Here is a 14,190-nt window from a genome sequence, read left to right on the forward strand (position 1 = left end):
TGCCAATGGTGTCCGGTGCCTTGTTGGCTAGTCTTGCCATAGGCGTGTTACATGATCCCAGAGCACTCCCTTTTGGCTTGTGACCGCACCGTTGGAATGTAGTTCAACTCCTGTCCACATTTTATGGTATGCTTTACATTAGAATTGAAGGAGTCTGGTGGGAAATCTGGCATAGTTGCCTTACATATGGTAGGCAAAGTGCCCTCTAGAGTAAACCAAACTCATTGTCCAACTTCCCCCATTTAAACCTGGTTCTATGCTCACATTTTTACATGGGTGTAGAATTAAAGACATTGGGAAGATCTTCCTGATGAACTCCAGAGCTAGTCAGGCATTTATGTGTTGATGGATCTGGACAGTAAGGTATTTAAATAATTATCTGCCTTCAAACAAATTGACAAGTGCCACCATTGACTTGTCTTAAAATAAAAAGCATACAAGGTGGAACCGTGACATCTGGTCACAATGCGGACACAGTGGACAGAAATGACATTTTAATACCATGTGTAGACATATTTCTGACAATCAGAATATGGACAACATCAGGACATGTTAACAAGTATAAATGAGGTTATAGTGAAGTAAAATAATTAGGATGTATTTTAGTCCCCAATTGAATGAAGACAAAGCAAATGTATCACAAACAGCTGCATGATACTACCTTGAATCAGTAAAACTTTTGTATGGAAAGTACTTTTTTCTAATACAATATATGTTATGCAATCAAAATATTTTTTCCGATAAAAGCGGATGATGCAAGCTGCTTCGGTAGAATCAAAATGGAATGGAACTATCTTGGGAGCATCTGTGACACCAGCATACATGGGGCAAGGAGCAGCAGAAATCCGTTACTGGCCATCCCTGGATTTCCACCTGTAGCCAGACCAATGCCCTCTGATCCTGAGACACAAGATACAGTAGAAAGAGGTCAGCACAGACCCCTGGAAGAGAAAGTGAGATGGATCATAATCTAATCTACTGTAGTACATTCACACCCACCTCTGATCACAGTTCCTGACCTGATATTCAACCAGTAGACAGTGCGCTGTTGGGCTACAGTGGCCCTGAAAAAAAAGTGCAATGCAGATTAATGAAAGCTTGCCTGTCAAAGTGCTGTGTGAGAGAAACAGATTTTTTTTTATCTGACTTTTGATTTAAATTGGCAGAATTTAATAGTAAATGTACCCTTATTCTTCTGTCATATATTTTGTGTAATACGTGCTGAGCAAAACGGATCATCTAGTTTTATAGACTCACAAAGGGTTCAAGATTAGATTCAGGACTCTATTCAATCTGGATCGCTGAAGCATAAGGATTGCGCACTGGAAATGTAAAGATTATTCCCGATTGAGCAGACATGGTGAATGCCTGAACATTGCTTTTAACATTGCCTCTGGAGGTAGTGGTTGAGATTTAGCAAACACGCATGTTTACATTTGAGTAATGTGTGTAGCCAATGGTATTTTTTTAGAAAAGTGTAGTAAGGGTGATGAGGCTCTAAACTTAATAACGTAACGCTGAACTTCAGCTATACAGATTGAATAGAGCCCTTGGTGTTATGTTCTTACATGAAGTAGATAGTGTTGGTGTTGTTGGGTGGTAACCAGGTAAACACAGTAGTGTCGTCTTTCACATTAGTATTGGCATGGGTGATGGCACCTTCTTTATTTCCTGAGCACTTGGAGACACAATCATATTTGTCAACCTCTTTCTAGAATGTTTAGTTTACTCGTGGAATTTTCACTCCAATTAGGTTACACATGGGAAGCTATTAACTTACCTGCAGGAATTTGGTATCTGGAGGAGGAAGTTGCCAACTTCCTAAAGCATTAGTGCTAGTGCTGGCTGCCGATCTGGCCTCCAGAAGCACGCCTCTGTAGTTTGTTCCAGTTATGGTCACTTATGGGGAAATATACCAACAAACAGTACAGAGTGATACAAATGTGCCATTGCGTTCCCCTTCATCTGCAGAAATGTGGTATCTTGAATCAATGTTCAGGCATGATAACAGAAAATGTAAGAAGCCTCAGACACACTGTCTTACCCATCGAAAAGTGCCAAGATGTGACCACTATCATTGGCCTGCCTTATCCCTTCCACTATGAATTAAGAACTGTAATTTTTAAGACAACACATTTTTCTAATTTGCGAACTATTTGTTAGGGTTATTTCATGTCAGTAGACAAGTGTTACTGGTCCGATCAAATTAGAAATCACATCTAGTTCCTTGGGCATGTCCAAAGCTGTAAGGTGTAGGTAGGATGTCCAACATCTTACCTGTAATGGGCTGGCCAGTCTGAAGGGTGTTGGTGCTGGTGAGGATGGTGTAGGGTGCTGGGGTGGGCTGTGGCTGCACCCCAGTGTGACGAGGAATCATGTCATCACAGGCGGAGGTGGGTGCACCGTTGGGAAAGCTAAAGCAGGGAGAGATCCCTTGTAGAAGGACCAGACTAAACATCAACAGCTCCATCAGGTCAAGTCAAAGTAATCCAGCACAGCAGCACTACTTACAGAGGGCAGGTGGGGGAAGAGTGAAATGGGAGCCTTGAATCAAGAGATGCTCTTTTGAAGCAAATTACTGCTGAGTCACTCATGCACATGCCTGTGCACTAACAGGGCTGAACCCTTGACATGCGCAAGAGCAACAGTCCCATATTCTATCCCCCCCACCCCAAAAAAGCTTTATCCTCTTTTCATGGCAAGACAAAGTAACTCTTTCTTCTTCACACACTGTGAAAAATTACAATTTTACTCACCACTCGTGCACATGCCCGTGCACCAACAGGGGTGTCAGGTGAACCCTTGACCACGCGCAAGAGCAACAGTTCCCTATTCTATTTTCCCCCAAAAGATGTTTTTCTATGCATGGCGAAACAAAGTAACTCTTTCTTCTCCACATACAGCCATGAAAAATAACAATTATGCTCACTGGACTCGTGGCTTGATGTCAAATTCTCTGAAATGCAATGGAAAGTTATTGTGCAATGTGACCAAGTAAACTGTGTTTAATCACCAAGTCATGTCATCAACAGCAAGCTTTTACACAATGAGTAGCTCTAATCTATGGATTACTGACCATTGCTCTGGATGAGTTAAAAAATTATTTTGCTAATGGAATATCTCTCAAGAATCACTTTTTTCTAGCAAAATGTTCTAAACATAATGGTAAAAGAAAACAGCACCTCATACAGAATAGTCAGTGAGCTTTATTAGGTTTCACTTGTTTTATTAAGCACTTTAAACCAACAAAACAATTTCATATAAACAGATGTTTTCCTATGAAAGTGTACTTTTATATCCTCCATTTGAACACCTGGTTTTTGTTTATATATCCCAGATTCAGGTTTACAATATTATTTCATGACATCATGGACTCATTTCAAGGTTTTATTTATAAAAAAAAATATCTGGAGTGAACTCCCCAAGAACCATCAGGTCAACTGGCTTTCCTTACAGAGGCAGGTATGGTAATTAGTCAGAACTGCCCAGAAAGCGCACAGCTTGGTTCCCCTCATCGGAGTCAACCACTAAAATAGACATAACCAGTAGACACAGAACCCTCTGCAGTCAAATTCAACCAGACGGCTCGATTCAATCTGTTGCGTGATTGACATTTAAAAGGCAACGTGTCTGCGTTCGCAGAGACGGCATATACGATAAATGCTGTATGTCAGCTCAATTGACACCTTGACATTTCAAATCGCACTATAGCACTGAACTTCAGCGATACGGATTGAATCAAGCCCCTAAACTAATGAACAGAATGAGTTCTTATCAACAGTCTCAGACATTTCAGTGATGACAACCAGTAGGACCATCAGTTTTTTTTGCGTTTGTGCTTCTTCTTTTGCTGCGAGCGTCTTTTCTTCTGAGGTCCTTGGTCTGACTCCAGGTTAATACTGGGCCCTGTGACTGCCTGTCTGTTGTCCTTTATTAAGTCCTCCCGAGCAATTGGCTCAATAATGGCACCTAACTGGGTGACGACCTTTGGCGCTGTGATCTTCTGCACTGCGTTTTGGGTGTTCCAGGTGCGGCCAACAGGAGAACGGATGGTGCGCTCGAACTGTATGGGGTTCTCAAATGGGAACGGTAACTGACACACCTGCAAGAGATAAAGAAAGAAGAAGTTAAACCAGAACTCATTGTCATACTTGTTTGTTTTTTTGTTTTTTGGGGGGGTGGCTATCCTCATCTGACAATGTCATATCTTTGTAGTAAATAGTACGCGAGCTAGGTCACCTGGTGTGCAGCAATGGAGGAATCCCGCTTCTCTGCGATTATGATGTTAGGGAGCTTTTGGTCTTGTCTTGGTGGAGGTGGAGCAACTTTTACCCGGAATCTTAAGTGGACGAAAAAGCAAACAATGTTAGGTCGACAAACTCAAAAATACCTTCACTAAGCCTGCATGATACTACTTGGAGCAGTTTGTCAAAAGACCACAATTCAATGCCTTTGCCATCTACTTACCTCTTGCGTTTGCTACGAGAAGGTTGGAGACCGAGGCCCCCCCACTCTCCCCATCCAGGCAACGTCAGGTCAATAACCTTCGGCCTTCCTGCCTCCTCCTGTTTCCTTTTGTCCTTCAGGAAGTCGGAGATGACATCATCTCCTGCAAAGGCCTCTTTAATGATGACCCTCTGTTCCTCCTTGTCCTGAGATGGCAATACATGACAGGAAAAGGCAGTTTAATTTCCCAGATAACAGCATAGGATACGTAAAGATCTTTTTGCAGGAAGGTGAGCTGAATGGTGCATTGAAGCCTTCTGCAAACCGAAGGGCGCTCGTTTCAGATGCGCCTTGAAAAATACATGTATTGGTCTTTGAACTGTGTCCCTTACCTCAACATCCTCAACAGCTGTTGGAGCCAACGGCATTTCGATGACCTTTGCTTCCTTGGTCAGAACCTCATTGGGATCAATCATTTTCTTTCTCTTTTTGTCTGCCTGTTGAGTTGCAGACTGAGTGTCTGTTTCCTCTGTGCCCAGAATCTGGGTGGTCAGAAGTGCTGTGTCACTGGCAGAGATGTCCTGACTGAGCAGCTCCACATCCTCCAGGGTCCTAACCCGTACCAGGCCCTCCTCCAGCAGGGCAGGGCTCTCCCCCTGGCCTAGACCTGGGCCTGCCTTGGGCTGGTCAGCTGGTGGCTCCATGTTGTTCACTAGCCCATGGAACAGGCTGGTGAAATTTGAGAGCCCAGTCTCATCATCAGAGACCTCTAAAGCCTCTTCATCAGAGACCTCTAAAGCCTCTTCATCATCTGAAATCTCTACAGCCTCTTCATCATCGTCAGAGATCTCTAAAATCTCAGCTTTCTTCCCATCTGGAGTTTGAATGGAAAAGGACTTTGTGAGAGACACCACAAACACAAAACTGGGAACTTGTCCCACTGACATTTCACTCCTGATCATGATAGAGTGAAACTAATCTGCAAAGATCTGATGCTACATTGTGACACACTATATCAATCACCTTACCGTCATTCTCCTCCATAGGCATAGGTGCAACCTTAACATCTTCAGTTTGACGCAATTTCCGCCTCTCTTCAAACCCTCTTAAAAGTGATTCTTCTTCAGTTTCCTCCATCTGCTCCTCATCCTCCTCTTGGTCGTCCCGTCCTTCCCCTGGTTTTCCCACTTCTCTGGGCCAAACAGGAGGATCTAAACGGTTGCTTTCCTCCATCATAGGCTCTGTAGAAAGCTTGCCTCTCATCCATGGATTCACCTGGTCCAGTATGGGCTCTACGTCATTCACAAAGTCTGGCAAGGTCTCTGCTGACTCCTCTTCATCCTCCTCATCTTCGTCAGCAGGTATTACCAACTTCTGAGTCAGATCTTTGTTCACTTCCAGCTGTTTCTGCATGGCTTTGCGAGCCTGGGGACCAAGAGAAACCAAATGAGTCTCCAATTTATTTCAGTCTCATGACACATACCTATGGCAATATATTTTAAACATTTTGATAGAAATGAAAGTAGTGAGTCAAAAGTGTTGTGCAAATATAGAATGCAACTTTTAAAGAAAAACCTGTCTGTAAATTAGCCCGTATATACACACACTAAACAAAAATATAAAACGCACCATGCAACAATTTCAAAGAGTTCATAAAAAGGAATATCAGTCAATTGATATAAATTCATTAGGCCCTAATACAGACATGCATCTGTTGGTCACAGATACCTTTAAAAGTAGTAGGGGAGTGTATCAGAAAACCAGTCAGTATCTGGTGTGATCACCATTTGCTTCATGCAGTACGACATGTATTTTGCATAGAGTTGATCAGGCTGTTGATTGTGGCCTGTGGAATGTTGTCTCACTCTTCAATGGCAGTGCGAAGTTATTGGATATTGGCGGGAACTGGACCACGTTGTCGTACACGTCGTTCCAGATTGGTGACATGTCTGGTGAGTATGTAGGCCATGGAAGAACTGGGACATTTTCAGTTCCCAGGAATTGTGTACAGATCCCTGCGATATGGGGCTGTGCTTTATCATGCTGAAACATGAGGTGATGGCAGTGGATGAAAGGCACAACAATGGGCCTCAGGATCAGTATTGCTGTACATTCAAATTGCTATTGATAAAATGCAATTGTTGCCTCCTGATTGGCGCCGTAGTCTAAGGCACTGGATCACAGTGAAGCTGTGCCACTAGAGATTCTGCATCACAGTGAATCTGTGCCACCAGAGATTCTGGGTTCGAGTCCAGGCTGTGTCGCAGCCAGCCGCGACCGGAAGACCCATGGGGCAGCGCACAATTGGCACAGCGTTGTTCCGGGTTAGGCCGGCAGAGATGTCCTCGTGCACTAGTGACTCCTGTGGCGGGCCAGGCGTAGTGCATGCTGACATGGTCGCCAGGTGTACGGTGTTTCCTTCAAAACATTGGCGCGGCTGGCTTCCAGGTTAAGTGGGCATTGTGTCAAAAAGCAGTGCGGCTTGGTTGGGTTGTGTTTCGGAGGATGCACGGCTCTCGACCTTCGCCTCTGCCAAGTCTATACGGGAGTTGCAGCGATGAAACTACCAATTGGATACCACAAAATTAGGGAGAAAAAGGGGTAAAAATAAAATAAATAAAATTGTGTTCGTTGTCCGTAGCTTATGTCTGCCCATACCGCACCGCCACCATGGGGCACTCTGTTCACAATGTTGAAATCAGCAAACCGCTCGCCAACAATGCCATACACATGCTCTGCGGTTGAGGCCGGTTAGACTTACTGCTAAATTCTAGAAAACGTTGCCTCCAACATCTTACGGTAGAGAAATTAACATTCAATTCTCTGGCAACAGCTCTGATGGACATTCCTGTCAACATGCCAATTGCATGCTAGAGTGGCCTGTTATTGTCCCCAGCACAAGGTGCACCTGTGTAATGATCATGCTGTTTAATCAGCTTCTTGATAGTCCATCCACGTGACAGGTGTGACATATCTTGACAAAGGAGAAATGCTCACTCACAGGGATGTAAACTAATTTGTGCACAACATTTGAAAGAATTAAGCTTTTTGTGCATATGGAACATTTCTGTGAAACATGGGACCAACACTTTACATGTTGTGTTAATATTTTTGTTCATTGTCGTTTCACAGTATGTCATCCAAAAGCCAAGGAGTCATCATTAACGAAAACAGATTAGCAAATAAATGCAAGATTTTTTCTGGTTAATACAGCACATTTTACAAACATATTTCTTACTTTACAAACAAGTGGTCGAATATGTTTTTGTGAATGTGACATTTGTGACTCCACAGATTACTTTTGTGACTGGCATTTTACATATTTGAAACTGGCATTACATTTTGACTGCCATTCCATATTTGTGAGTTGTATTTTACGGCTCAGTTTGTGCAGATTAAAGCACAGCATCCATATTAGGGCTTCCTCAGGTGGGATCCTTCTGGCAAAAGCAGTGCCCACAGAGCTGGAGTGGGCTCCATATTTGACAGGTCAGAGGTCAGCCCTCACATACACACTTTTTAATTTAAAAAAAGCTACAGAATTTAAACTAGAAATGAAATTACCATCAACTTTGGTGACTGATTACATTGTGTAAGATTATACAACTCTTTATCAAACAATATTACCGTTTGACCAGAATCAGCATGTTTACATGCACACCTTCTTTGCATTTTCTCATTGTCAATTGCAGATTATATTGATTTTAGTCTTGAAAAAAATATTGGTATCTTTATGTCTCACTAATTATATTTTAAACATTTTGATAAATTTCTATCTCCACATGATACTGCTCTTTTCTGAAAACACTAGTTCTCTCAAACTGCCCACCAATACATTTAAAATATTTTTGCTAATAAAATATTGTGACTGGTAGCGTAATATCTTTTAAACAAACATCTAAAAACGGCTTAAAAGCACATTACCCCATCATCATATTTTGCCATGATGGCCTTGGACTTGGCCCATTTGCCACTGTTCTGGTGCTTCAGAGACATTCGTTCCTGTGGGAATAGAGATGAAACAGAGAAAATAAGCAGGTTTAATGCTAATAATCACAGTTTATTCTTAGTTTCTTTCAAGTTGTTTCCATCACTCTCTCCTTTCATGTAAAGGTCTCACAAAGCCTACTACCTTCATTCGTGACAGTTCCATCTTCTTCAGTTCCTCCAAGGCAGCAGCAGGGTCTGTCTTAACCATTTCATCAAACTGTTTTAGATACTCCTTGCGCATCACTTTCTTCTGCACCCTGTGGTATCTGGGGAAGAAATGGGAATGTTATTCATCATGTTGTGCCTCCGATGTTCCCTTCCACCATTCACAAGCCACCTTCCTTCCACCATCTCAGTTAATAAAACTCCTCCTGGATCAGCTAATTTCCTTTTACTTCGCATTGCTCATCCTCCAGCAGAATTTACAGCTACAGAAGCTAGGAATTTCTTCTCACCGCACAATTTAGGAAAATCAATACAAGTTCACTTTTGTAGTGCAAAATAAATAAAGCGTCAAGCCCTCATTAATATAGGGCACGTAATACATGGTTCAGATATATCAAACCCTCATTAATATAGGGTACGTAATACATGGTTCAGATATATCAAACCCTCATTAATATAGGGTACGTAATACATGGTTCAGATATATCAAACCCTCATTAATATTGGGTACATAATACATGGTTCAGATATATCAAACCCTCATTAATATAGGGTACATAATACATGGTTCAGATATATCAAACCCTCATTAATATTGGGTACATAATACATGGTTCAGATATATCAAACCCTCATTAATATAGGGTACGTAATACATGGTTCAGATATATCAAACCCTCATTAATATAGGGAACTACATGGTACGGAAATATCAAACCCTCATTAATATAGGGAACTACATGGTACGGATATATCAAACCCTCATTAATATAGGGAACTACATGGTAGGGATATAGCAAACCCTCATTAATATAGGGATCTACATGGTACGGATATATATCAAACCCTCATTAATATAGGGAACTACATGGTACGGAAATATATATCAAACCCTCATTAATATAGGGAACTACATGGTAGGGATATAGCAAACCCTCATTAATATAGGGATCTACATGGTACGGATATATATCAAACCCTCATTAATATAGGGAACTACACGGTACGGATATATCAAACCCTCATTAATATAGGGAACTACATGGTACGGATATATATCAAACCCTCATTAATATAGGGAACTACATGGTAGGGATATATCAAACCCTCATTAATATAGGGATCTACATGGTACGGATATATATCAAACCCTCATTAATATAGGGAACTACATGGTACGGATATATCAAACCCTCATTAATATAGGGAACTACATGGTACGGATATATATCAAACCCTCATTAATATAGGGAACTACATGGTACGGATATATCAAACCCTCATTAATATAAGGAACTACATGGTACGGTTATATCAAACCCTCACTTTTTGCTTTTTATTTTTTTTTCCCTTTTGGCTTTCGCTTCATAATAAGACTGTAGTACTCTGGTTTTTTGGAGTTCTGCACGACGGATCTTGGCCTGCAAAAAAATGTAACAATGTATTATATATTAGTTGTAGATATGTGACAACCAAGAACCATTTAGAAAAACTCCCTAATTTGTACATTGTCCGTTTTGTCCATATACAGAATGAAGTCAATATCAGTAGTGCGTGCAGGCCTTTGTCCCTGCCCAGCACTAACACACCATATTCAGCTTATTTTACGCATCTGACCACATACTGGCTGTCATGCTTGAGACGGGGACTCACCTCCTCCAGACTCATGGCCCGGAGAGAAGCCTCCTCAGTGGGTGTCAAGACAGGGTCATGGAGAGGCTGCTTGTTCATGCGTAGGAGGCTGAATATCTCCTGTTCTAGGGGGGTTTGGGCCTTGAACATAAAATATGAATCTGAAATTAGTTTATAATCATGTTACATAAACAGAAAAATCAAAAGGATCTTTTTACACCCACCTTCCATCCAGCCACCACCTGCTCTATGCGTTTGGGGCCAGAGGGCTCCTGGTTCAGTGGGAAGACCAGCTGCTCTGCCTTCTGGTTCTGTAGGACCACACTCTGCCAGCGAGACACCTCTTTCGACGTTTTCTCAAAAGCCACTTCTCTTTGGATCTGTACAAGAATATTTGTTCAATCGTCTGAGTTGTGCACAGTGGCCTGCATTCAAGACTAGACATCCGGCCTCTGTCGGTGGTCTTACTTTCTCTGTCTCCTTCCTGGTCAGGGGCGTCTGCAGGGTGCTCTGGTTGTGTTGAAGGTTCTTCAGCTGCTTCTTTGTCTTGATTAAGGCACCGGGGGTCTTATCCAAGGTTCCAATGAGGTCAGACAAATTTATTTTATCTCCTTCACCTGTCAGTCATGACACGCAGACAGACATACAGTTCAGACTCAGCTTATTGTTCAAACACATTTTGGATTTCCGTCCCGGTTCCTGGATCCTGACATTACACTTTCACAAACTAACAAAACACCTTGATAAAAGCACAAGGTATTTTCAAATAAGTAAATCAGGTACATTTAGCATATTTTACCTTCAGCATTGACTGTGAATTCTGACACCTGAATGCTTGCTTCAGACCGTTCAGTAAGCTTCTTCCTGATCGTGAGAACAATGCACATCAGACAAAAAAACAGATCAAACATGGCTACAAAAGCAATACAAGTAAGACTGTAACATTACATACTGGTGAATAACATAATGAATTGGTGGGCCAAGTTCACCAGTCCTCATTTCTCCTGTATAACTCCAGAAGCCCAACTCATCTAGGAAGGTACTATAGGAGCACAATGTTCTGACATCTCTCACCTCTTCTTCCCCCCAAGCGAGCTGATGGCCTCCAGCAGCTTGCAGTGTTTCCTCTCATCATCGCTGCCTCCCTATATCAGACAAAATACACAGCAGGGCTCTACATTCATCCATTTTACTTGCATATGCACGTAAATATTTTGCAGTGCGATCTGGAATTTTCATTTAGGAGCACCAGTGACTGAGAAAATGAAGGATTCTAGCTTTATTACCCGGAGACAATTTTTTCCATGCTCCTAAATGTATTTCTTTATGCATACATTTTCAACTTAGGAGCAAACATGTGCCTTGTAAAAAAGGTCAGCGTAGAGCTCTACACTGTACCCTAAATGAACCAACCAATCCAGAATTCATGTGCTTTGATAAGTCAGCTCATACTGATTCTCAATATAGTGACCTCCTCTTGCATGTTCCTCTTGCATGTTCCTCCTGCATGTTTCAAATTCCAAATAGACAGATAAGCTACCGTCAAATTATTGCTCAAGATAATTACTGCAGGTGTGTGTGCATCCTACCTCATCCTCACTAGCACTAATGATGTCATCTGCCAGTGCACGTTGAAGCTCGTCATCTTCGTCATCCATCCCCTGGACCACCGTCTCACAGGAACTGGAGTGGGGGACAAAAGAGCTACCTGTTACTTTGCACTTAGTTATCTTTTTATTCCATCAATATTTGACTAATCTACCAAAGACCATCCTCATTAGCCCTGTAGTTCTGTGCAACGTGTAGTTAGCTAGTACACACACGCATGTGAACACCCCTTCAAATTAGTGGATCTGGCTACTTCAGCCACACCTGTTGCTGACAGGTGTATAATAATCAAGCACAGGAAATCTCCATAGACAAATATTGGCAGTAGAATGGCCTTACTGAAGAGCTCAGTGACTTTCAACGTGGCACCATCATATGATGGAGCAACTCAGTTCGTCAAATGTCTGCTCAGCTAGAGCTGCCCCGGTCAACTGTAAGTGCTGTTATTGTGAAGTGGAAATGTCTAGGAGCAACAGCAGCTCAGGCACGAAGCGGTAGGCCACACACACAAGCTCACAAAACGGGACCGCCGAGTGCAGAAGTGTGTCGTGAGTAAAAATTGTTAGTCCTCGGTTGCAACACTCACTATGGACTTCCAAACTGCCTCTGGAAGCAACATCTGCACAATAACTGTTCATCTGGGGCTGCGTGAAATGAGTTTCTATGGCCAAGCGATCACCATGCGCAATCCCAAGCGTCGGCTGGAGTGGTGTAAAGCTCGCCGCCATTGGACTCTGGAGCAGTGGAAATACGTTCTCTGGAGTGTTAATCACACTTCACCATCTGGCAGTCCAACAGACTAATCTGGGTTTGGTGGATGCCAGGAAAAGAGTGGAGGCTGTTATAGCAGCAAAGGGGGGGGACCCTTTGTTTACAGATCTTGCATTACTCATCACATATGTATATACTGTATTCTATACTATTCTACTGTATCTTAGGCCGTACTGCTCTGACATCGCTCATCCATAGACATATAGTCTTAATTCATTCCTACTTATATTTTTGGGTATGTTGTGCAATTTGTTAGATACTACTGCACTGTCAGACATAGAAACACAAACATTTCGCTATACCATCTGCTAATCACGTGTATGTGATCAATAAAATTGGATTTGAACTCCATAGTAATGTCCATGATTTTGGAATGAGATGTTCGAAGAGTAGGTGTCCACATACTTTTGGTCGTGTAGTGTAATAAATAAGTGCGACTAATTACTTGAAATGAAAGGTCGAAAGCCACTGGTGGTGCCAAATACACCAAATCACGTTAGTTAGCGATTTGGCTAATATCATTGTATGCTGTCATGGTATGCTGTAGCGTTAAGGTTTTCCTTCACTTGAACTAAGGAGCATAGCCCCAACCACGAAAACAGCCTAGACCATTATTCTTCATTCACTAAACTTTACAGTTGGTACTATGCATTAAGCGTTTTCCTTTGGTGATCCAGGTAGCTAGCTAAAACACAAATGTTAGCTACTTAACGTAATTTGATGTATTTGGCACCATCAGTGGCTCTCGACCTTTCCTTTCAAGTAATTAGTCGCACTGTAAAGAATGTCAGTAAAGGTCCGAGTTATTGAAAATGTAAGTTCAGTGCACAAACCTTGTAATCTTCATAGTTTCTCCACTCTTTCGTGCAGCTTTTGACTTGGCCATTTTGACTAGAAACTCGCTAGAAACACACGTGCAATGTAAATGCCGTATGGGAGTCAAGTCTGTCGTACGCTGTCGTAAAAGCGCGTGTTCCACAGCTGGCATGTTCGGGGACATCAATGCTGCGTACTACGCAGTTGGTACTTGTGGCCCAGATCTGCTGAAATTGACAAGTGTGGTTAACTGGATATTTGCAGCACAGGTAGAACAATTAGGTTAGTTAGAAACAATTATTTGCTTGGAGTGTCTGAAAGTTGGCGTTGCAAAAGAAGTTGGTGGATCAACAGCGATGGGTGTAACACAACAGCAACAACAAAAAACATCAGTGGCTGGATCAACAGTGATGCGTAGCTTAATGTTTACATATCAGGCTAAGAGTTCTAACGTAGCAGGTTAGGATCATTAAGGTGGTAGGTTAGCAGAATGTTAGGCTTAGCTAAAAACCAGTCATGCGGACCAATCAAATTTATTTATATAGCCCTTCGCACATCAGCTGATATCTCAAAGTGCTGTACAGAAACCCAGCCTAAAACCCCAAACAGCAAGCAATGCAGGTGTTGAAGCACTTTGGCTAGGAACAACTCCCTCGAAAGGCCAAAACCTAGGAAGAAACCTAGAGAGGAACCAGGCTATGAGGGGTGGCCAGTCCTCTTCTGGCTGTGCCAGGTGGAGATTATAACAGAACATGGCCAAGA

The 14,190-nt window shown here is 42.2% G+C and overlaps 2 protein-coding genes across 2 annotated transcripts; both read right to left on the reverse strand.

Annotated features, from left to right (window-relative positions):
* Positions 1–479: 479 nt before the first annotated feature.
* On the reverse strand, positions 480–2,616 carry si:dkey-251i10.2 (uncharacterized protein LOC562682 homolog). The gene is made up of 5 exons (XM_064971192.1): positions 2,278–2,616; positions 1,781–1,899; positions 1,569–1,678; positions 1,000–1,064; positions 480–900 (listed from the first exon to the last, which is right to left on the reverse strand). The coding sequence occupies exons 1-5, from the start codon at positions 2,468–2,470 to the stop codon at positions 791–793; spliced, it is 597 nt and encodes a 198-aa protein (XP_064827264.1). The 5' UTR covers positions 2,471–2,616; the 3' UTR covers positions 480–790.
* A 570-nt stretch (positions 2,617–3,186) lies between these two features.
* Positions 3,187–13,539, reverse strand: si:dkey-251i10.3 (uncharacterized protein LOC553498 homolog). Its single transcript, XM_064971607.1, has 15 exons — positions 13,446–13,539; positions 11,823–11,916; positions 11,308–11,378; positions 11,033–11,097; positions 10,702–10,850; positions 10,458–10,613; positions 10,255–10,374; positions 9,928–10,022; positions 8,579–8,702; positions 8,371–8,448; positions 5,475–5,871; positions 4,839–5,320; positions 4,468–4,652; positions 4,240–4,339; positions 3,187–4,102 (listed from the first exon to the last, which is right to left on the reverse strand). Exons 1-15 carry the CDS (start codon positions 13,496–13,498, stop codon positions 3,818–3,820), a joined length of 2,454 nt encoding a protein of 817 aa, XP_064827679.1. The 5' UTR covers positions 13,499–13,539; the 3' UTR covers positions 3,187–3,817.
* Positions 13,540–14,190: the final 651 nt, after the last annotated feature.

This window comes from Oncorhynchus masou, chromosome 8 (assembly GCF_036934945.1).
Source record: "Oncorhynchus masou masou isolate Uvic2021 chromosome 8, UVic_Omas_1.1, whole genome shotgun sequence".
NCBI classification, from domain to species: domain Eukaryota; kingdom Metazoa; phylum Chordata; class Actinopteri; order Salmoniformes; family Salmonidae; genus Oncorhynchus; species Oncorhynchus masou.

What these genes read in the sequence shown, in the direction of transcription:
- si:dkey-251i10.3 (XM_064971607.1), bottom strand. Translation starts at nt 13,498, where the DNA reads ATGGCCAAGTCAAAAGCTGCACGAAAGAGTGGAGAAACTATGAAGATT. An exon ending in TTAGTGCTAGTGAGGATGAG is followed by an intron (nt 11,379 to 11,822) that starts GTAGGATGCACA and finishes TGTCTGATATAG; the next exon opens with GGAGGCAGCGATGATGAGAG. An exon ending in TCTCGTAGCAAACGCAAGAG is followed by an intron (nt 4,340 to 4,467) that starts GTAAGTAGATGG and finishes CGTCCACTTAAG; the next exon opens with ATTCCGGGTAAAAGTTGCTC.
- si:dkey-251i10.2 (XM_064971192.1), bottom strand. Translation starts at nt 2,470, where the DNA reads ATGGAGCTGTTGATGTTTAGTCTGGTCCTTCTACAAGGGATCTCTCCC. An exon ending in GACTGGCCAGCCCATTACAG is followed by an intron (nt 1,900 to 2,277) that starts GTAAGATGTTGG and finishes TTTCCCCATAAG; the next exon opens with TGACCATAACTGGAACAAAC. An exon ending in ACCAACACTATCTACTTCAT is followed by an intron (nt 1,065 to 1,568) that starts GTAAGAACATAA and finishes CTTTTTTTTCAG; the next exon opens with GGCCACTGTAGCCCAACAGC.